The 23,422-nt window shown below is 41.8% G+C and overlaps 1 protein-coding gene across 1 annotated transcript in view; it reads right to left on the bottom strand.

The window, feature by feature from the left end:
* The window catches only part of ITGA1 (integrin subunit alpha 1), a 176,077-nt gene that overhangs the window by 73,283 nt on the left and 79,372 nt on the right, over window positions 1-23,422 (bottom strand). The window contains exons 7-8 of the mRNA XM_088827682.1: window positions 9,667-9,815; window positions 5,015-5,165 (exon numbers count right to left, since the gene is read on the bottom strand). Of these exons, the coding sequence (XP_088683808.1) occupies window positions 5,015-5,165; window positions 9,667-9,815 (300 nt within the window). The remainder of the gene's footprint in view (window positions 1-5,014; window positions 5,166-9,666; window positions 9,816-23,422) is intronic.

The following is a 23,422-nucleotide window of genomic DNA, read 5'->3' as shown; positions in this document are numbered from 1 at the left end:
GAGTGGAAATATCAGAAGTACATAGGGTACTGAGAACTTTGTAGACAGAACAAAAAGGAAAAGTAGAAGAAGGTCTGAGAAGGTAAGCAAGATGGGGGGAAGTGAGTCTAAGGCAACTGTATTGGAGTGCATGATTAAAAATTTAAAGAAGGGATTTGGAGGAGACTATGGGGTGAAGATGGAGCCTAACCGCCTCCACAGATTCTGTGAGGTCGAATGGCCCCCTATGGGAGTATGATGGCCACCAGAGAATACCATGAACTTAAAAATAGTGGAAGCAGTCTATACAGTAGTCATAGGAGAGCCAGGACACCGGGATCAATATCCATATACTGACTCACGGCTAGGGTAGCAAGACCCTCCTACTTGGACAAGGTTCTATATCCAGAAGGGAAAGGGAAAAATATTAATGGCACAAAAATTGACTGATGATAAAAAAGGAAATTCTACAGGATTTGGATGGGGATGACCTTCACCCTCCCTATACTGGATAATGACGCCTCTGCTGCCCAGTGCTCCACAAGGACGGCCCCCTTAATGCCCGATCCAGGGCCAGGTGAAGTCCTGCAGCAGCCGCTGCTTCTCTGCCAGCTCTCCCCGAGGTTGTAGAGCCGCCACCTTGGCAGGCTCCGATCCCGGTGACAGAAACCTCTGGCCAGCACTTCCAGGATCCAGCTCCAGCCAAACCGCCCAAGATATACCCGCCTCTCCCGGTGAGTACTGACAAGAAGGCGAGGGAGACGTTGGAACTAAGCAGAGACTGTGCTCTGCCAGAGAGCCAGAGGGAATGAAAGAGAACAGACAAGAGATTTACAATGCCAGCTGCTGCTCTGGGAAAGTCTATCTCGGGCCCTCTGGAAAACCTCATTTGCTCCAGGGTCAGGACAGTCCTTCAACCAGTCCCAGCAGAGGCCCCGGGCCCTGTTACAGCCAAACCAGAGTGCCTGGTACCGAGGTTTTGGCCACTCAAAGAATGAATGCTCTAAGGCAAGGAAGGAGAAGGAAGTTCCCGCAGTTGGGCTTGCTGACTTGGAAATTAAATAGGGTTGCTGGGGCTCAGAGATATTAGGTCCCCAAGAACCCATGGTAACCTTAAAAGTGGGGGACCAAACATTCTTGAGTGCCCAGTACCCCTGTTGGGAAGAGACTTGCTCTCCATACTAGGAGCACAAGTGACTTTCTCCCTGGAGGAGAGGCCCACTTTCTGGATGGACACTAAGACTTATTTGTTCTCTCTCTCAATACCCCTGCAAGATGAGTGGAGGTTGCATGAGCCTCCGAAGGAAGAACCAGGTGGGCTGGAAGAGCATGAGAGACAGCTAACTCAATTATTCCCTGAGGTCTGGGTGGAAGACAACCCCCCACCCCCACCCCCACCCCAACCAGGCTGGCTAAATAGAGGCCCAGATGGCATACTACCCCACATCAATAGATTGAAACAAGCAGGAATTCTGGTAGAGTGCCAGTCGGCTTGGAATATACCAATCCTGCCAGTCAAAAAGGAAGGAGGACAGGACTATAGGCCTGTACAGGATCTCAGGCTAGTCAACCAGGCTACTGTGACTTTACACCCCACTGTTCCAAACCCCTATACCTTACTTAGCCTCCTCCTGCCGAGGACTAAAGTTTACACTTGCCTAAATCTCAAGGATGCCTTCTTCTGCATATGCCTCCCCCAGTGTCACAGCCCATCTTTGCCTTTGAATGGGAAGATCCAGTCGGGGGCACCAAACAATGGCTCACCTGGACTCCCCCACAAGGGTTTAAGAATTCCCCAACTATCTTTGGGGAAGCCTTGGCTTCTGACCTGGACTTATTCCACCCCGAAAATTACAGATGTTGGCTCCTACAATACATGGATGACCTGCTGCTGGCTGCCGAAACCAAGAAAAAATGCTGGGAAGGGACAAAAACACTACTCCAGCTGCTGATGGAAGCAGGTTACCGGGTGTCGAAGAAGAAGGCACAGATCTGCAAGGAGGAGGTAAGGTATCTGGGGTTTGTTTTAAAGAAGGACACAAGATTCCAGACCCTAATTCGGTCCTATATACTGATGGCACTAGCCTGATAAAGACAACAGCTGTCAGGTTAGCCAAAGCAGAATTATTGGTACTGGAGGAGCTGGCACACAATCTGGTAAGTCAAATACACCAAGTGACCCATCTAGGCCATGCTGCCTGCTCACAGGTTAATGCTGCCTCTCAGCACAGACAAAAACCTCTGGAGATTCAGCTGAAAGGTATGCTGCCCTTTGAACACCTGGGAGTGGACTTCACTGAAATGAAACCTCACCAATGCTACTGTTACCTGCTGGTCATGTATGTACGTTCTTGGGATGGGTAGAAGCTTTTCCTACCTAGACTGAAAGAGCATCAGAAGTAGCCTGGTGCCTGCTTTGGGAAATAGTTCCCAGATTTGGATTTCCTACCAGCACTGGACCAGACAATGGCCTGGTTTTCATAGCTGATTTAGTACAACAAGTAAGCAAAACTTTAAACATCAAATAGAAACTGCATACTGCATATAGGCCCAGAGTTCTGAGATGGTGGAATGAACCAACCGGACACTTAAAGAGACTCTCCAAGTGGATCATAGAGACTGACCGCTCCCGGGTGGACTTGCTTCCGACGGCTCTGCTCAAACTCAGGATGACCCCACAGTCCCAAGGCTATTCTCCATATGAAATTGTGTACGGGAGGCCCCCTCCCATAATAAAACAGATGTCAACAAATTTGCCTCAGGTAAGGGGAGATGGGATTTCACAGCAGATGGAACTGGGTAAGGTAATAAATCGGGTAACTAACTTTGTACAAGAAAGGGTGCCGTTCCCCCTTGGGGAACAGATTCATGAATTTGTGCCCGGGGATCAGGTGTGGGTCAAGGACTGGAAACATGACTCCTTGGCCCCACATTGGAAGGGTCCATATACTGTTGTTCTAACCACTCCTACGGCAGTTAAAGTCACAGGTGTCACTCCCTGGATCCACCACATGAGGGTGAAGACAGCATACCACGCTGACCCAGAGGACGCCGAGTGGACTATACAAAAGGACTCCACTGATCCCCGTGAAACCAAGATCATCTTAAAGAAGAAAAAGAGGTGAAGCTCTACAATTAACTGCTGCTACAAGGACATGCTGGTGTCATCTTGAGACTAACCATAGTTTCAGCACAAGGAGGGACCCGTGCTATAATTAATGCTGAATGTTGTGTATATATTCCTGATTTATCTGGCAATATATCAGCCACCCTAGATGACACGAAAGGTCAGGTTAAAGCTATGTCTGATGATGATCTTTCTTTTTGGACTTCGGTCCTACCTTGGGTGAAGGGTAATTGGTGGAAGACTATGTTTACCATTGTTATAGTTGCCTTGATAGTTCAGCTTTGTGGATCCTGCATTTTACAATGTATTATGAACTTTGTAACACAGAGGTTGGTGTCGTTCTCCCAAATTGGCAGTCAGAGAGCCAGGGTGCAATATATTCCTATGAGTGATGCTCATACTATGAGTTAAGAGCATCAAGAAGGGGGAATGTAGGAGAAAACAGACAGAACAGGCTCCATCTTGTAAGCAGGACTCCAACTTGGGACGGACTGTGGACTTTGAGCTATATGCCCAGTATCCATGGAAACGACATATCAACTGGAAAACCAGACCTCCTGGATGGAAGAACCCCAGGGCTCATACCTAGACTCTCCATTGCCTAAAAGAATACCCTAATTATCTGAGTAACCAAATAGAATCATAAATTCTATTATGCTTATTGGGGTATGACCACAAGCCTATTGATAATTGTCCACTGTTAACTACCTAGGCTTAAGGCATATGAATCACGGGTTAACTTTGATTGTATCTTTCTCTTCCTTTGTTCAGACTTTAGGAATTTAGGCAGGTAGGTTTGGGCACATACACTTAGGGTATATAAGGTTTTCACAAAAACTGGTTGGGGTCCTTGGCTAAGAGAAGACTCTGCCTTGGGCCTGCCCGTGTAAAAAACTGCACTTCACTATCTGCATCATCCTTCTGAGTGAGTTTGTTTCCCAGGACATGTGGCTACAACAGCAGTAGCAGGAGAAGTAATGATGGATTGAATAATAATTGGCAAATGATAACTTAAAGAAGTGACAACAAGGGGAATGAGAAATAATGGAATGTTTTAATTTTTTAAAAATCTTATACCCCAAATGAAAAAGAAAATGTTGCAACTATTTATAACCTATCACCTTGGTTATAAAATAAGAAATAGGCACCTTGCCTCAGGGAAGCAGTGACTCAATTGTGTGTTCTGGGACTTCATCAAGGATGAATTCTTTTTCTTCCCTACCTACAATTGGATGGGGTGTCTTTCACTGTTCACACTTTTGAAAGGAAAAAGGGAAATATCACTGACTAAGTGCTGAAAAACAAATTGTGGGTAATAGCTGTTGTTACTGGGAGTTGGTGATGGGGAGGAAAGCCTGAAATGCTGCTGTCCATGGGGACACAAAGAGTTGGACACGACTGAGCCACTGAACTGAATGAACTGAACTATAAATAAAGAGGATTTTGTTGAAAAGCAATTTTGGTTGAACTTTTAGAGTTCTGAAATCTTTTATTCTCTATTAAAAAAAAATCAGTTTGAGAAACCCCCCACCCCCAAGGCTGAAGGCATGTGTTCTTCTCCCTCCATCCCTCCGCCTCTTCCTTTCTCTTCCTCCTTTCCCCTCCCTATTTCTGCCCCTTTCTTTCCCTCCCTCCCTCGCTTGCTTCTTCTTATGCATTTTCTCCCTCCTCCCTCCTCAGCCTGTCCTCATTTTCTCCCTTCCTGTCTTGTAGGGATTGTTTGCTGAGTCTCCGGTTGCCTGACACTATGTTGAAGACACAAAAGGGGCACGGCCTAATCCTGCCTCCACAGAGTTTACTTCCAAATGGAGACATTTCTGTTTTCCAACCTTGCTGGCATAACTCTCATAAAATAATCACGACATGCACACACCCGAGCCCGAAAGCCATCTCTAGCCCTGTACTTACGGCTATGGAAAACCGCTGAATGCTTTCATCCTCGCAGTCCTGGATGACCTTAGTCAGCCGGTGGTTGTCATGGGACTCTCCATCCGTCACAATTACCATGACTTTTTTAACTCCTCTTCGGGCACCCCGGGCTTCAGTGAAAGCCTCTTTCCTGAAATAATCACAGACAAAAGAGGAGCAATTCAAACATCAGCCCAAGTTTAGGCAAAGTGATCAACAAAATGAAAACACTGCCAGCTCCAGGGAGCCCATTAACATTGACTCTCATTGTTCAAGCCAGGAGCCAAGATGCTCATTGTTTGTAATAGTTTAAGATTTATTCCAGATGATGGAGAGGTTACCATTTTGCTAATCATCATGTATCCCCTGTGGGATATTCTGTTTATCCAAAGGGCAGCAGTCTTTCATTCTTTGGAAATTTCAAAGGGAAGGTGTTGACTGGAGCACAGAGAAGGTTCAGAGAAGGTCAGATTTTAAACACTCTGCCAGCCCCACCTTTCTCTGTAAACACTCCCTGTCTCCCTTGACAGTCCTCTTTCCGTCTGCTTTTGGCAGAAGCTTTTGCTTTGGCTCTCACTTCCTACACCTATTCCGACATTCACAGAAGAGTGTGGCCATCCTCTGAGCTACAGAGTGGCTGTGGGAGAAAACAGAGTGTCTGCACGGCTATGAGTGCTCGAGAGTGCGCTTGGAGACGGGGGAAATTCAGACATAGGAATCAGACTGCAGATGGCAGTGGTCTGAGTCGGGGACAGAGTTGGCTTCATGGGGCAAGGAGGGTTTGGCTAGCCATGAAAGGTTTGGTCTGAATTAAGTTTTAGGACAAAGGCCGCTGGCGATGAGGTGGGAGGAGGTGGTATGGAGAGAAAGGAAACATGCTATGAGCTAAATTCAAAAAAGGAATTTTGATTTAATTCAACAAGTATTTATGGAAAGTGATGGAAGATAGGGGAAACTGACAGTTTTTGTTTGTTTTGTACCTTCTGCATGGGCGTGCACACACACAGAGGCACACTTTCCCTTTATTACTTTCTTTTACTCACTTCACATTCCCCTTTGGAGTCTTGCACAAGAAGAGTACACTTTACTTAGGACTAAAACAATGAATGGATTTCATATAATATTTTTTTAAGATTTTGGTATAAAATGTACCAATCATTGTACTGAATAGCCTATTTAAATATTTTACTTTGGTCAAAAGAAAATAAGAAAACAACAGAAAGATAAATATTTTACTTTAGTCATGAGGACAAACAGCTACAGTTTGGAATACACCAAAGAAACACCTCTTGTTTTAACCTCCCAATGGTTTGCAATGGTAACCATAGATATACAGTAAACGCACAGTATCTTGTGAGGAGGGAGAGAGGATTCTGGTGATGTGAGCAAAACAATTTCATCTGTGCTTGTTTTCCCTTTAAAAGGACTTATAGCAAATATGACAAGATGTTAAGAACTGTTGATTTGTTTGATGTGTACATAGGATTTTGTTATACTATTTTTTTATTTTATTTTATTTTATTTTTTTAATGTAATTAATTTATTTTTTATTGGAGGCAAATTATTTTACAATATTATATTGGTTGGTTTTGCCATACATTGACATGAATTCGCCCCGGGTTTACATAAGTTCCCCCTCCTGAACCCCCCTCCCACCTCCCTCCTCCCTCCTCCCTTTATCCTCCCTCTGGGTCATCCCCTCATGCCAGCCCCGAGCATCCTGTAACATGCATTGACCCTGAACTAGTGATTCATTTCACATATGACAACATACGTGTTTCAATGACATTCTCCCAAATCATCCCACCCTCACCCTCTCCCACAGAGTCCCAAAGACTGATCTATACATCTGTGTCTCTATTGCTGTCTCGTATACAGGGTTATCATTTGCATCTTTCTAAATTCCATATATATGCGTTAGTATGCTGTATTGGTGTTTTTCTTTCTGGCTTACTTCACTCTGTATAATAGGCTCCAGTTTCATCCACCTCATTAGTACTATTTTTTTAAATTTTCAAAAGAGAAAAAGAAGCTATGTATATATATATATATATATTTTTTTTTTTAATACTGACCACTGGGGAACTGTGTAGCTCTGTCCTCTATACCAGACAAACAGATTTTTTACTTCTTTCTAAGTACAAAGGTGAAAAATAAATGTTAAAGTCTAGTCTTTAAACGAAATCTGGACATGGATATGATGAGATATCAATCCTTTTCACAATTCTGAATCCTCCCCAGCCTCCAGGATCTAATGCCTGATGATATGAGGTGGAACTGATATAATAATAACAGAAATAAGGTGCACAATAAATGTAATGCACTTGAGTGATCCTAAAACTATCCTCCTCCTGCCCAGTCTGTGGAAAAATTGCTTTCCATAAAACCAGTCCCTGGTGCTGAAAAGGTTGGGGACCATTGTCTTAGAAGACTGCCAAAATTTCCTGACTCTCTTGAAGATCAAGGCCATAACTGAATGAACATCAGCTGAAGGTAATGGTTAAAAGACGTCCCTTAAAGAAAATCTGGTAGCTCTGAAACCGACTGGCTTTCTATAGGTAGCATTGGCAGAGCTCATGTGTATACCTTTTATGTTTCAAATATCTCCTGCAAATTGTATTTGACCCCCATTTACCACCATCCATTATTCTTTCTTTAAAGTAAGCAGTGACCAGTCTGCGTGTTTTTATACATTAATATACCCCAGGAGAATCCCTTTCTTTGGGACAGGAGAATCCAGGCTTTATGAGTAAATAATGTGAAGCAACGAAAAGAAAGACAATTTGGGATAGGGATAAGGGGACACAAAAATATGTTTAACTAGGAAACACTGAAAATGGAAGCAAGGATTCTAAATATTTAGAAATACTGTTTGAACCGATCTTGCCTGAAAGGAATAAAGAACAATTAAACATGCAAAACTAACGAATAAGAAGAATACTTAGCAATATCATTATGGAGTTTTATTTATACACAAAACTCAATAAACTCTATGTCCCACACTAGACCCTCTGTGAAAACACAGAGGCAAAAGCCATATAGGGACATGGTATTTAGAGTGGTATTTATGCAGGAGCAAATGCAGTCAGAATATTTCATGAGTTTAGTTTTCAAAGATGAACATTCATTCTTAAGTGGTTGCCTTTGGAGGACACAGCTCCCTACAGGCTCAGAGTTTCAAAGAACACTTTGATTTACTTTGAATGTACAGTCACATTTAGCCAATTATTTAAGAATGCACACTCAGCACACCTAAACATGTGCACTTCTGTGCATGCAAACTGGTGATCCTATGGGCAGGTATATATAAAATTACCCCATCTGTTTGTGGTTATTTTTCTCATGGGCCCCATATTAACTATAACCACATGCTTTTCTAACATTTATGAGTCTGAAGCGGAACATGAAATTTAAAATTTTTGAAGATCCAATCCATTCTTTGGAGTATCCATATTAACCATTTTAGCCCTCTTAGAACATGGATCTTAACTGGAAGGTGGAATGAGAGGATGGGCTTTTCAGAGGCAGGTGAGAGTCCAGAAGCTGAAGGCTCTTAAGGATCCTTAACATTAGTCATACTGCTCATTAGATTTCCTGTGATTTTGGTACTGTTTAGTTTTTGTTCAGAAGCTTTCATGGTGATTAAGGGGGAGAAATAATCAAAAGAGCTGAGTGGGATCAGGAAAAATACAGAAAAGAGGATGCTCTACACTGTAAGGAAAGGACAGTTCTGTAGATCCTTGTAGAATGCAACTCAGCCAGAGTGGATTATGTGCGCTCCTTGGAGGAAACTGCAGAAGGGAGGAAAGGAGGAATGTCAATCAGAGGGAATTTGGGGAAAGTGAGGAAGAAAAAGAGAGGGTACCAATGATGAAATCCTTTCCCCTTTTCAACCTTTTCACTGAAAATGTTTCAAATAAGATGCTTAATTTGCCTTCTTAAAAACTCTTATTTGAGAGCTCCAACAACCCTACATCTGTAAATTCAAATCTGTGAAATGCTGTAAAATTATAGATATATTGTGGTATACACACATACTGAATAGAAGTGGACTAATTTAATCCATTTTTTATACCAAGATTACTAGAAGCTGAAAACAGAGAGTAAAAGGAAAAGATATTATCTAATATTACATCTTAGTACCCAAGAACGTGATGCTGTAGATCACGTGATTTTTTTTGACTGGTTCTGCATCAGTCAAAATCTTGGAATAAAAGGAAAGACACGAAGAAGGGTGAGATTGTAAAATAGAAAATTTGATCCTATAATTATTAGCTAATCAGTTGAATCTGATTTCAACAAGGTGGCTTTAAATATTACTAAGGTATTAATAACTGTTCAGTTAATACTCCAAAGCACTAGACTGTAAGCAGTTATTTTTGCACAGTCTTTTACTTTGGCTTATTATCATTGTTTTTAAATCTATATACCTTGCTGTGGGCTTTCCAGGTGGTGCTAGTAAAGAATCTGCCTGCAATGCAGCAGACCTGAGACTAGGGTTCAATCCCTGAGATCTGTTTGGGAAGATCCCCTGGAGGAGGAAATGGCACCTGGCTCCAGGATTCTTGCCTGGAGTATCCCACAGACAGAGGAGCCTGGCAGGCTACAGTCAGCAAATAGTTGGACACAACTGAGTGTCTGAACACACATACCTTGCTGTGTCTATTCCAAGGGCTGTCATGGTCTGCCGGCCACCTCTCTGGACTATTTGTTTCGCTGCAACAAGCACCTCTTCTGTCGATGAGTACTTATTGAGGTTGAACTCATGAGTTACATTTTCTCCATACTGTACAATTCCAACCTGAAATACCAAGTCACTGTGTTATCCATCTAGCAGACTTCCGTTTTAATTGTCTTCAGTTTAAACACATGGATCAGATGGAATGATACAAGTTAGTCTTTCCGAAGGGCTTAAAACACTACCAGTACACAAATCCTTCTACTTTGACAGCAATAATCATTGCCATTTGAGAATATTCATATCCCAAAGGACACAAATGAGAGTGCTTCTTTATTAAACTTCTTAAATGATTGGTTTCTCTCTTCAACAGTGTTTACTGAAAGACTCTGGTAGGCTTTGGGATAGAACATGAAACTGGCATGGTCTCTGCCTTCATGGAGCTTCTAAACTAAGAGGGAGAGAGAGAGATTAAACACCAGAGTTATTCAAACACAGGTTCAACTGCAAACTGTGAAAAAGGCTGTACTAACGGAAAAGCTATTACTGGCAAGTATAACCGAGAAGCGTAATTGAAAATGGGGGCTCAGGGAAGCCCTTTCAGAAGTGAAATTGGAGACTTAAAAGATATGTGCTAGGAGGGTAGAGGCCCGTCCTGGCTGGCAAGTGTGAGGGTGGATGGGGTCCACACTAAAGCAACTGTGCCTGTGAAGAAACTGAGATGGCAAAGAGGCAGGTGCTCTGAGAACAGAAATAAAGTTAATGAGTCTGGACCAAGCTAGGAAAGAGGGGAGCAAGATGAAGTTGGACGAATGATCAGGGATGTTTTTGGCAAGGACACACGTGTGCTTCCTGTTTCAAGTAGCTCAGCTATAGCTTCACGGCTCCTAAATTAGCCCTTCCCTTTCTTCTTCTCTGTCTTCTCTCTCTCTTACTGCCATACTCCTTTCATTCCTTCTTTCCCACAGGTGGGTAACGCAAGCAGCTAATTGCAAAGCCACCATGAAGTAAAAAGACTTTGAAGGTTAAATGCAACTGATTCACTTCCTCTTGCCCATTTTCTTAATCCTTTTCCTGTGCCCTCCTTTGAAGGTTGGTGTGAACCAATAAACTAACCTATATCAAGAACTGTGCCAGAAGTTACTCTTTGTTTAACTTTCCTACCCCCAAATTAGGGACTCAGAGAATTCTTTACCCAAAGGACTGTCTTTTTCTTAAAATAATTTTTTTCTTTTTTAAATTTTTGACTGTGCTGGGTCTTCACTGCTGCAAGGACTTTTCTCTAGTTGTGATAGGCGGGGGTTACTCTTCATTGTGGTGTGCGGGCTTCTCATAGTGGTGGCTTCTCCTGTTGAGGAACACAGGCTCTAGGGTGTGTGGGCTTAAGTAGCTGCAGCTCCCAGGCTCCAGAGCACAGGCTCAGCAGTTGTGGAACATGGGCCTAGTGGCTCTGCTGTATGTTGAATCCTCCTGGATCAGGGAGGGAACCCATGTCTCCTATGTTAGCAGGTGGGTTCTTTACCACTGAGCCTCCAGCCTTTGAATAGATTTTAAATTACTTTCCCAATGACCCTAACAGCTTTTAACAGGAATCCAGGGAAATACTGAATAATTATTAAGGAAAACCATGTAGGTTTGCCATTGTCTTTGTGTGTATAAATGCTCAGTGTAAATAAAAGTAAAATTATTTTGTTATTTAGATGTAATCATTGTGCCTAATTTATGGTCCCATGGTGAACAGAAGTTATTGAAAAGTACTAGGATTTAGTTGGGCAGTGCTGTGTTGCTGTAGAAGTTAATTGCTCATCCATTCAGGGCGTCTTACAGAGTTGGTTTTGTTTTTATTTCTCTTTGTTTAGGTTTGATTAAGCAGGAGACTAAAGAACTTTGAAAACTGTCACTCCTGTTATTACTCTTAGATATTTTGCTACTTGGATGACTCTATCAAACACCCTAGTCTCTTATTTCTTTGACTTTCTTGGCTTCAGTAATCTTTTCCTCTGGCTCATCTATGTCATCTGCTTCCAAGGTCTTCACCTTGACCTTGTCATCTGGAAAAATTGCAGCACCTCAATCTAAATGTCAAGTGTTCTTCTCGCTGACCATTAACTTTGCCTCATTTACCTAGTATATCTAATTCATCAATTCCTTGACCACATTAAGACTTCCAGTTAATTCATATATGTCACTTTATTTTTTATCCAACCTAGATTCCATGATCCATCACCATAATCATTTACTTGCAAACATTTATCTCCTTTAACCTTTTTTCCCCTGCATTAACTAATTTGGCTAACTTCCAACTGTGCTTAAGTCCAAATATCTCCTTCTCTGTGAGTGATCCTGTGACCCTGAATGCTGTTAGACAAAAACCACATACCTCGTTGACTGGTTTCACTTTAAAGTTTTGCTCATGAATCTCAAATGAGGTTGCACACAGCACTGCCCAACCATCCTAGTACTTTTTAACAGTGAGTGTGCTCCCTTCAGTCAAATTCTGGTGATAAGGAGCTAACTCCTCAGGAAAAAGATGGCATCTCCTTTACACATGGGGAGGAGTTCACGTGAGAAGAGAAGGAAATCATGCCAACTAAATAAGGCTGCTTTAGGATGAAATATTTTACATTTACAACACACTTTTCATATCTTAGAGAACATACTATGAACTGTTGGATTATTGGGGGAAATTGGGAAAATATAACATCTTGGTAAGTCAGATATCAATGTTTTATGTCTTACATCTATCATATCTATCGATCTCTCTGTGTACTTAACATACAGCTCACTTTTATAAGCTCATTCTTTTGTAAATGTTGGGATATAAGAGAACTTGTAATGGTTCATTCCCTCACCCTTTGTGTACTTTGCTTCTCACAGCTGTACCCGAGACTTTCATCAGATGACTGTCCTTGGACAGCTAGAGCTGCTTTGCCCCAAAGGTTCCAAGAGTCGGCAGTGTCTGGAGTTTTCTCCCTCCTCATCCCTTGCCCTGCTCAACAGGCAAGGCCTGAATGCAGGCAATGCAGGATCGGCCCCTTGACTTAACCTGGCACCCCTTCCAGACCCAGCTGAGGCCTCAACTTTACCTGAAGCCACATGCTTGCTTGCCCTCCATGGCTGCTCTGTTTTGCTCCCCCAAATCCCTTCCTATTTTCTTTTGGAAGCACTTCCTTTGTAAACTGCTATCACTTGACTCCTGCTCTCAGAGTTTACATCTGGGGGATTGGATCTAAGGCAGTTATTATCTACACTTCTGCATTCTTTCTTCAGCCCAGGCCAGCCATCACTGACTGCCTTGAACCTGGACCATGGCAATCATGATCTCTACACTGCTGATCTCCTTCCCTCCATTTCCACTGTCTTCAAATCCTTATACATAGTGATAGCAGATAAACTGTGTTGCTGCTGCTGCTGCTGCTAAGTGACTTCAGTCGTGTCCAACTCTGTGTGACCCCATAGACGGCAGCCCACTAGGCTCCTCTGTCACTGGGATTCTCCAGGCAAGAATACTGGAGTGGGGTGCATTTTCCTTCTCCAATGCATGAAAAGTGAAAGTGAAGTCGCTCAGTCGTGTCTGACTCTTAGCAACCCCATGGACTGCAGTCTACCAGGCTCCTCCGTCCATGGGATTTTCCAGGCAAGAGTACTGGAGTGGGGTGCCATGGCCTTCTCCGAAACTGTGTTAAGAGTCTGCTTTTATCACATGCCTTCATTATTCAAAAACTCCAATAACTCTTCATTGCCTACATCAATGACTTTGAAATATACTTTAAAAGAGAACTGTAATTCTAATTAAAATAGAAAATAGATACAACTTCAAGCTGCTTCTTGAAATACTAGGTCTATAGGTTAAAATTCAGTTTCCCCCCGCTGAGTTTCAGCCACCCAACCATCTGGCCCTACCTTCTCTCGTCATCCTCATCTTCAGGATTCTACCCAGACCAAATGCCCTTCCTTATCCCTGCCACTAATCTAAGTCCTACCCACTTGGTAAGATTCACGTTTCACTTTCTATGCAACTTTGTCCACCTAGGTGCCAATAGAGTCCATAGTGATCTTCCCTTTCTCCAAACTCTGAAGCAAACTTGTCTGTGCCGCTCCTGTGAGCACTGCATTCTTCTCAGCTTTTGTACACATGTTTTATCTCTCAACGACATCATAAGTTTGGAAGGGGCAGGCGGGGGTAAAGAGCAGGACTGCGTCATAGCTGTTGGTATTCTCTTATCCTGGACCACTATTTTGCTTTGCTCACAGTTGACCCTTGTGCATTCTTACTAGATGAGTGTACCACTTCACATAGGCAAGTAGAAAACTGAGATAGGAGGGAAATAATGATAAGCAGAAAAAGGGAGATATGAAGAAGCGTGGGAAATTAGAAGAGTGGGCAGTGGGAACTCACATCTCAGGAAAATGACATTCAGTGTAGGTCCTTGGCTGAAACGGGGCTTCTTATTTTCTTAGGAATCAGACAGAATAAGGTTTCTTCTGTATTTTCCTCAGAAAAGGGTGCCATTTATTAATTTCCATCACAGGAAAATAGTCACATCACTAAACGTACGTAATGCTTTGTGTAAGACTCACTTTAATAGGAGCGATTTAAGTCCCAGCTTAGTTTATAAATTTAATGCAGGTGAAACAGATCTGTACTAGCATAATGGGTATTAGTTCAGTTCAGTTCAGTCGCTCAGTTGTGTCCGACTCTTTGCGACCTCATGAATCGCAGCACGCCAGGCCTCCCTGTCCATCACCCACTCCCGTAGTTCACCCAAACCTATGTCCATCGAGTCAGTGATGCCATCCAGCCATCTCATCCTCTGTCGTTCCCTTGTCCTCCTGCCCTCAATCTTTCCCAGCGTCAGAGTCTTTTCCAACGAGTCAGCTCTTTGCATCAGGGGGCCAAAGTACTGGAGTTTCAGCTTCAACATCAATCCTTCCAATGAACACCCAGGACTGATCTTCAGGATGGACTGGTTGGGTATAGGTGCATATATAACCAAGTCAAATAAATATGAGAATTACATAATGAGAGAAAAAGTGATGAACACACACGGTGAGGGAATGAATAGAGGAGAGAATCACAAGCACATTTATTGTCTCACAGGTCAGCCCTCAGGGAAGAAGGAGGATCCAGCTTCCTAAACAAGCTTCCCAGGTCAAGAACGGACAGCTAGTTACAAAAGTAGAATGGGAGAAAGCAAAGCAGTCTTGAGCCTGGAAGATCTGTCAAGGATGATCATTAAAGACAATTAAATCATTTCAGAAATTGAGAAAAAGATAAAAAACCAATAATCATCATATTTGACTTGAAGCAGCCAATTGTACTGGAATGGTTCAAAGACCCAGAGGGTGGAGCTAAGCAGAGAACTGGACAGGAGTAGTAAAGATAGAACGATTCTAGGCATTCTTACTAAATGAAAAAAAGTAGGCAGAGATGGCAGCTAAAAGGCACAATTGGGTTAGCTGTGGGCCTTCTTTAAGGGAGAATGGGAAGAGTAGCTTAGAAAAACTTCCTCAGTGATCAATGCAAAGAAATAGAGGAAAACAACAGAATAGGAAAAACAAGAGATCTCTTCAAGAAAATTAGAGATTCCAAGGGAACATTTCATGCAAAGATGGGCTCAATAAAGGACAGAAATGGTATGGACTTAACAGAAGCAGAAGATATTAAGAAGAGGTGGCAAGAATACACGGAAGAACTGTACAAAAAAGATCTTCACGACCAAGATAGTCACGATAACGTGATCACTGACCTAGAGCCAGACATCTTGGAATGTGAAGTCAAGTGGGCCTTAGAAAGCATCACTACGAACAAAGCTAGTGGAGGTGATGGAATTCCAGTTGAGCTATTTCAAGTCTTGAAAGATGATGCTGTGAAAGTGCTGCACTCAATATGCCAGCAAATTTGGAAAACTCAGCAGTGGCCACAGGACTGGAAAAGGTCAGTCTTCATTCCAATCCCAAAGAAAGGCAATGCCAAAGAATGCTCAAACTACCGCACAATTGCACTCATCTCACACGCTAGTTAAGTCATGCTCAAAATTCTCCAAGCCAGGCTTCAGCAGTATGTGAACCGTGAACTCCCAGATGTTCAAGCAGGTTTTAGAAAAGGCAGAGGCACCAGAGATCAAATTGCCAACATCCGCTGGATCATGAAGAAAGCAAGAGAGTTCCAGAAAAACATCTATTTCTGCTTCATTGACTATGCCAAAGCCTTTGACTGTGTGGATCACAATAAACTGTGGAACATTCTGAAAGAGATGGGAATCCCAGACCACCTGACCTGCCTCTTGAGAAACCTGTATGCAGGTCAGGAAGCTACAGTTAGTACTGGACATGGAACAACAGACTGGTTCCAAATAGGAAAAGGTGTACGTCAAGGTTGTATATTGTCACCTTGCTTATTTAACTTCTATGCAGAGTACATCATGAGGAACGCTGGGCTGGAAGAAGCACAAGCTGGAATCAAGATTGCTGGGAGAAATATCAATAACCTCAGATATGCAGATGACACCACCCTTATGGCAGAAACTGAAGAGGATCTCAAGAGCCTCTTGATGAAAGTGAAAGAGGAGAGTGAAAAGGTTGGCTTGAAGCTCAACATTCAGAAAACAAAGATCATGGCATCTGGTCCCATCACTTCATGGGAAATAGATGGAAAAATAGTGGAAACAGTGTCAGACTTTATTTTTTTGGGCTCCAAAATCACTGCAGATGCTGATTGCAGCCATGAAATTAAAAGACGCTTGCTCCTTGGAAGGAAAGTTATGACCAATCTTGTTAGTATATTAAAAAGCAGAGACATTACTTTGCCAACCAAGGTCCGTCTAGTCAAGGCTATGGTTTTTCCCATGGTCAATTATGGATGTGAGAGTTGGACTGTGAAGAAAGCTGATCGCCGAAGAATTGATGCTTTTGAACTGTGGTGTTGGAGAAGACTCTTGAGAGTCCCTTATACTGCAAGGAGATCCAACCAGTCCATTCTAGAGGAGATCAATCCTGGATGTTCATTGGAGGGACTGATGCTAAAGCTGAAACTGCAATACTTTGGCCACCTCATGTGACGAGTTGACTCACTGGAAAAGACTCTGATGCTGGGAAAGGTTGGGGGCGGGAGGAGAAGGGGACGACAGAGAATGAGATGGCTGGATGGCATCACTGATTCTGTGGACATGAGTTTGAGTGAAGTCCGGGAGTTGGTGATGGGCAGGGAGGCCTGGCGTGCTGTGATTCATGGGGTCACAAAGAGTCGGACACGACTGAGCAACTGAACTGAACTGAACTGAACTGGGAAGAGTAGCTTATGGCATCAGGATAAGATAAGTGGATGAAGATAGTAAAATTAGACTCTTTTTAAAAAAGATTTTTGATGTGGACCATTTTTAAAGTCTTTATTGAATCTGTTACAACATCTCCCTGTTTTCTGTGAGGTTCTATTTTGGCTCCTAGGTATGTGGGATCTTAGGTCCACACCAAGGGATTGAACCCACACCCCCTGCATTGGAAGGGGAAGTTTTAACCACCGGACTCCCAGGGAAGCCCCAACAATAAACTCTTACAAAGTGAGGGATGGGTAACCATAGAGGAACAGTTACTTTTCAGAGACACCTGTCAGGGACACATTTAGCTCCTGGGGAGATACAGTTTGAACTTCTTGATTCAGTACTTATAATTGCAAGCTGATTCACATTATAGCATAAACTAGGCACACAACTGGCTGAGAATCCTGCTACAGGAGTAAGAGGAACACTTAGGACCTCCCACTTCAACATAAAATTTACATTCATGTTTCAGATAAACCCCAAACTAATGTCTCCTTACCCTCCTTTTCCAGGGAATACTAACTTTCTAAGTTGCTAGGTATATTTTTTTAAAAGTCCATAATCACACACGTTTGGAAAGCAATCATTAAAACAAAGTTTAACACTTTTTCTGTCTCTGTCTGCCTCCCTCTGTTGTAAGTAAAAAAGGCCACAAATTTCAAATAATAAAAAGAGTAATATTTTGTATTCCCTTACTCCTGAATAGCTCTGCACTGACTCAAAAGTGGATTTCTCTGAAAGTGCTCTCAGAGTCTTTAATATGAAAACATGCATTGTGAATCACAAATTGGAAGACCTGATGTATTTTATTCTTAATTAAGGGAATTTATTTTCTATGCAGAACATGTTCCACACCTCAAACAACATAGCTTGGAAAATATTATTCAAATTGTGAATTACCTGCTTATAAAGATCAATTCATTGTTCTGCTTCACTCATGCCTGTTATATTTATGTCACACTGTCATGGATTGCTTCCCAGGTGGTGCTAGCAGTAAAGAACTCACCTGCCAATGCAGATAGACATAAGAGATGCAGGCTCAATCCCTGGGTTGGGAAGATCCTCTGGAGAAGGAAATGGCAACCCATTCCAGTATTCTTGCCTGGGAGATTCCATGGACAGAAGAGCCTGGTGGGCTACAGTCCATGGGGTCACAAAGAGTTGGACATGACTGAAGGGACTTAGCAAACAGTCATGCATTGCAGTTTTCAAATATAGGCCTTGACTTTAAGTTGGAAGCTTTTCAGGATTAGGGACAAAGTTTTAGAGTTTGTTATTTATATTGCTATGCATGTAGCATAATGCTTGATCAATAAGATACTTCATAAATATCTGCGGAATTAAAATGAATTATCCAAATGGCTTCCTTTCTTTTAAGAGTAGAGCAAGGAGGGAAGTGAATGTTAGGAATATGGAAGGAATGATGCTGTTAGAAATCACAAAAATTACTATTTTTTTTCTCATAAAAAAGTCACAAAAGAATGACAAGAGAGTTTAAGAAAGAGAAATGTTTAAAGTAGTTATTATATATACTACATCAAGGAGTTATGAGGGAATGGAATTATCTCCTCCTTTAGAATTCTACCATTACACTGTATTATTAATTTAGAGTTATAACACCAGTGTCTAAATTGTAATGCCCAGCATGAGTTTAGTTTCTGGGCTTTCATTCAACAGTTAATACTATCCAATCAATGGCCTCTTTAGGGGAATAATGACAGGGAAGCACCATAAAGTTTTCTGTGTGTTTGTAGGATGTACAACTGCTTTACATAATAAGTCCTCAGTCTTTGGGTCTGGTCATTTTATGTTTTCTTTTACCAAACTATGGTGCAAAAGCCCTGCCTTATAACATGCTCCTACCTTAGAGTATGAATTCAAGTTAACTGTCAACACAGGCCATTCTGAAACCATGTTAACTGAAACTGGGCTTACCCTTTGTCTCTACGGAGAGGCAAATGAACAGGACTGGCTCACAGGGAAATGAAATGGAGTCTCAGAAACACAATAAAGTTGGTATATGATAGGTCTTTAGTTGGTCTCTCGCTTGATGGAAGGTGATGCAATGCTCATACTCACAAATATGAGGCTAGGAGGTGTTAAGATGGGGAACACTTTGGGAGAAATTGAGACCAGAGGTGAATGGGGCTACATGTGTTGAACACCTGAAAAGAAAAACCTAAAACACAATGTTCAAAGAATATTCAAACTATCACACAATTTTACTCATTTCACATGATAGCAAAGTAATGCTCAAAATCCTCCAAGCCAGGCTTCAACAGTATGTGAACCAAAAACTCCCAGATATTCAAGCTGGATTTAGAGAAGGCAGAGGAACCAGAGATCAAATTGCCAACATCTGCTGGATCATTGAAAAAGCAAGAGAATTTCAGAAAAACATCTGCTTCATTGACTATGCAAAAGCCTTTGACTGTGTGGAACATGACAAATGTGGAAAATTCTTAAAGAGATGGGAATACTAGACCACCTTACCTACTTCCTGAGAAACCTGTATGCAGGTAAAGAAGCAACAGTTAGAACCAGACATGGAACAACAGACTGGTTCCAAATTGGGAAAGGAGTAGGTCAAGGCTGTATATTGTCACTCTGTTTATTTAACTTATATGCAGAGTACATCATGCAAAATGCTGGGCTGGATGAAGCAAAGTTGGAATCAAGACTGCAGGGAGAAATATCAATAACCTCAAATATGCAGATAACACCACCCTTATAGCAGAAAGTGAGGAGGAACTAAAGAGCCTCTTGATGAAAGTGAAAAAGGAGAGATAAAAAGCTGGCTTAAAACTGAACATTCAAAAAATGAAGATCATGGCATCTGGTCCCATCACTTCATGGCAAATAGATGGGAAAACAATGGAAACACTGACAGACTTTATTTTCTGGGGCTCCCAAATCACTGCAGATGGCAACTTCAGTCATGAAATTAAGACACTTCCTCCTTGGAAGAAAAGCTATGAGCAACCTAGACAGCATATTAAAAAAGAGAGACACTACTTTGCCAACAAAGGTCCATCTAGTCAAAGCTATGGTTTTTCCAGTAGTCATGTATGAATGTGAGAGTTGGACCATAAAGAAAGTTGAGTGCCAAAGAACTGATGCTTTTGAACTGTGGTGCTGGAGAAGACTCTTGAGAGTTCCTTGGACAGCAAGGAGATCATTCCAGTCAATCCCAAAGGAAATCAGTCCTGAATATTCATTGGAAGGACTGATGCTGAAGCTGAAGTTCCAATACTTTTGCCACCTGATGCAAAGAGCTGACTCATTAGAAAAGACCCTGATGCTGGGAAAGGTTGAAGGCAGGAGGAGAAGGGGACAATAGAGAATGAGATGGTTGGATGGCATCACCGACTCAATGGACATGAGTTTGAGCAAGCTCTGAGAGATGGTGAAGACAGGGCTCCGTGCTGCAGTCCATGGGGTCACAAAATGTTGGACATGACTGAGCATCTGAACAACAGCAAAAACACAATTAAGTCTCTTCTAGCTCAATGACTTCATGAAGCTGAGTGGGAGAGTGAGAGATGGTGGTCACTACAATAATGATTTTTAACGCAAAGAGAAATTTAAAAATTCCAGAAATTACAGTTTTCCAACATAAATGACTCGCCTCCTATTTGGTAGGCAACACACAAACTCTGAACTGTATTCTACAAATATAAGGATTAATGCACAACACTGTCATTGTGGAATTCACATTCCACCAGGAAAGATGGAATCATGAAACAAAAAGCGATGCTTCTGAGTGATGAGAGCAGTGGATTAACGGTGTGCAAACGCTGTGGGGATATGGACGGGAAGGGACTTTTCCTAGCAAGGGTGGGCGGAATAGCCATAGAGAAAGTCATATTTGAATTGAGTCTCAGAAGTTCACCGAGCACATGAGGCCTGGGGTGGAGAGGGGCTTTCCAGACAGAGAGAATCCTGTGAACACAGAGCAATGTGTTTAGGGAAGGCCAAGGCAGGAGTGACTGCAGGGCGAGAAGAGAAGGAGGCAGTGAACAGGCAGTAGGTGACAAATGATTTATAATTCACTGGAGAGCTTGAGTGTTATTCAGCAGACAGAGATAGGAGATTTTTATCCAGGGAAATGTCATGATCTGAACTTTACGTGGGAAAAGTAATTCAGATGAGTGATGGATGGAGATAGGGGACAACAGAGACAAGAAGGCTAGAGAAGGAGATTCACCTCATTCACAACACAACCTGATAGACCAGGGTTTGGCTGCATGCCTTAGACAGCCTTCTCAGACCTCAAAACAATGCATCAGCCCTCATATTTAAGGCTCCTAGGAAACGGCCATAAAATGTGTAGTAAAAAGAAAGATAAATAATATTCCTAAAATTTAATTAATTTCCCCCTTTCATTTTGCCTGGTTTAATGTTATGCTACACTCTTGATGGGAACAATCTAGACATTGTTCCATTAGTATATTTCACTTTTATATCAAGCCTCACAATTTACTGGTTTTATTTAGGGTAATGCACTTGTATATGGCATATTTATATCATTCTCATTTATTATTGAAGGCAATGTTATGTTTAGGTATTGAGAATCAATAAGACCTCCATAATGTTTATACCATCATATCTTTTATGGCAAGCTCAGAGTGTTTCAGGTTTGTTTTTATAGGTGGTTTTTTAAAAGGTGATTTTATAGCCTTTACTCTGTCTTGGATAAAAATTTGGTTTGCAAAAGTTCCTTGACTATGTTTGCAAAAGTCTTAATGGGACCACACAGAGACATGGGAGAGATTTTGAGTAACTATTTAGGGTTGATATTTTTGTCATTTGCATTGCATTTTCCTAATGTATACTAATTGTCATATGGAAACTTTAACACAAGTTTTAAAATTTATTTTCCGCCCTCCCTTTCTTCCTTCCTTCCATTTTTTTTTTTGTAGGAGAAAATTACTTCCAGAAATGGTTCATATCTTTGAGACCTTCCAAAAATTGCAATTACTACTTGAAAAATCTATGACTGCAGAAAGTAGGCCGTAATACTTGACCTTGAACAAGTGAATAACTGTAATTAATATAACAAACAGGAACTCACAAGGTATAATTAGAATGTAAATTTTGGGGTGCCCATGATCCCTGTAAAACTTATTTAGGGTTAAATTCTTCTGCTCTCACTGGATGGAAAGATAAATATCTTATGGCTTTTCTCATTTTTAGTTTTAAAATATGTGTTTTTTAAAAAAGCTCTATATTTTATTTTATTTTTTCTTTATTTTTTCTTCTTTATTGTATTGGTTTTGCCATACATTGACATGAATCTGCCCTGGGTGTACATATGTTCCCCATCTTGAACCCCACCCCCCCAAAAAAAGCTCTATATTTTAATTTAGGTTGTACAGCATGAAATTGCTGCATTTGTAAGTCAAAAATGATCAAATGGCTTGGGGAGAATGGATACATGTATATGTATGACTGGGTCCTTTTGCTGTGTACCTGAAACTGTCACAACATTGTTAATCAGCTACACTCCAATGTAAAATAAAAAGTTAAAAACATGATCAAATAGCAACAATTTCATATGGTTCAATCTACATTAAAACAAAACCAACAAGACAAAACATCAAGTTGATTTATAATTAAATCTTCTCTCCTCCTCCTTTTAAGGGAGGAGAGAAGCATGTAGTTAGGAAGGGGCATGACTGGCTGTTTCTTTGTTTCTCTGCTCCTTAGATGGCTAACTATAATTTCTGACGTGGACAGAGGGAGGGAAGATAAGTAAAGGGCACCGAAATTCTACTGGTGCCAATCCAAGATGGATCAGGTTCTAATAACAGGCATTACCTTTTTAGTGGGCTCTTTGGAGATCGCCCTTCACCTGCATCCTTGCCTGAGTGAATGCGTCTCACTACTGTGATTCGTAGGAATTGGGGATAGCGTCAGCTGTTCTGTGCAGAGGCTTCCACTCACTTCCAGGCGATTCTATGGACAGGAGCAAACATGACTCCATGACAAGCTATGAGAAACATACATTCTTTGTACTGACAACTTTAGGTGTGAGGCCAATCCTAGCATCGAGACTTGCTTGTCAGCAGCCAGACAGCTATCTTGCCCTTCAGTGTAGGAGACAGGCACTCAGCAATTGTGTGTCCCAGCTTTCCCAAGCTCACTGTATGATCCCACCAAAGCCCTTCTCACCAGGCTCTTTCTATAGAGAAACCCTCTTCACAAATTTGTCCAACTCTATTTTTACTGCCTTTATACCCTTGATATGGATGAGGCGTCTGAGTCCCGTATCTATCTCTTAACTTTTCAGTTTTGTAACTTCTTCTGGGTAATACCTCTCAAAATTCATTTTTGTAGCTGCCCCTTTCAGGAATGGAGAGATAGGGAGGCTAAGTAAGGCGGAGGGAAAATTTCAGAAGCTAATTCTGT

Source organism: Moschus berezovskii, chromosome 18 (assembly GCF_049115385.1).
Source record: "Moschus berezovskii isolate FMDL1 chromosome 18, NW_MosBer_1.0, whole genome shotgun sequence".
Classification (NCBI taxonomy): domain Eukaryota; kingdom Metazoa; phylum Chordata; class Mammalia; order Artiodactyla; family Moschidae; genus Moschus; species Moschus berezovskii.
Note: the sequence above shows the minus strand (reverse complement) of the source record. Positions and strands in the feature narration are given on the sequence as shown.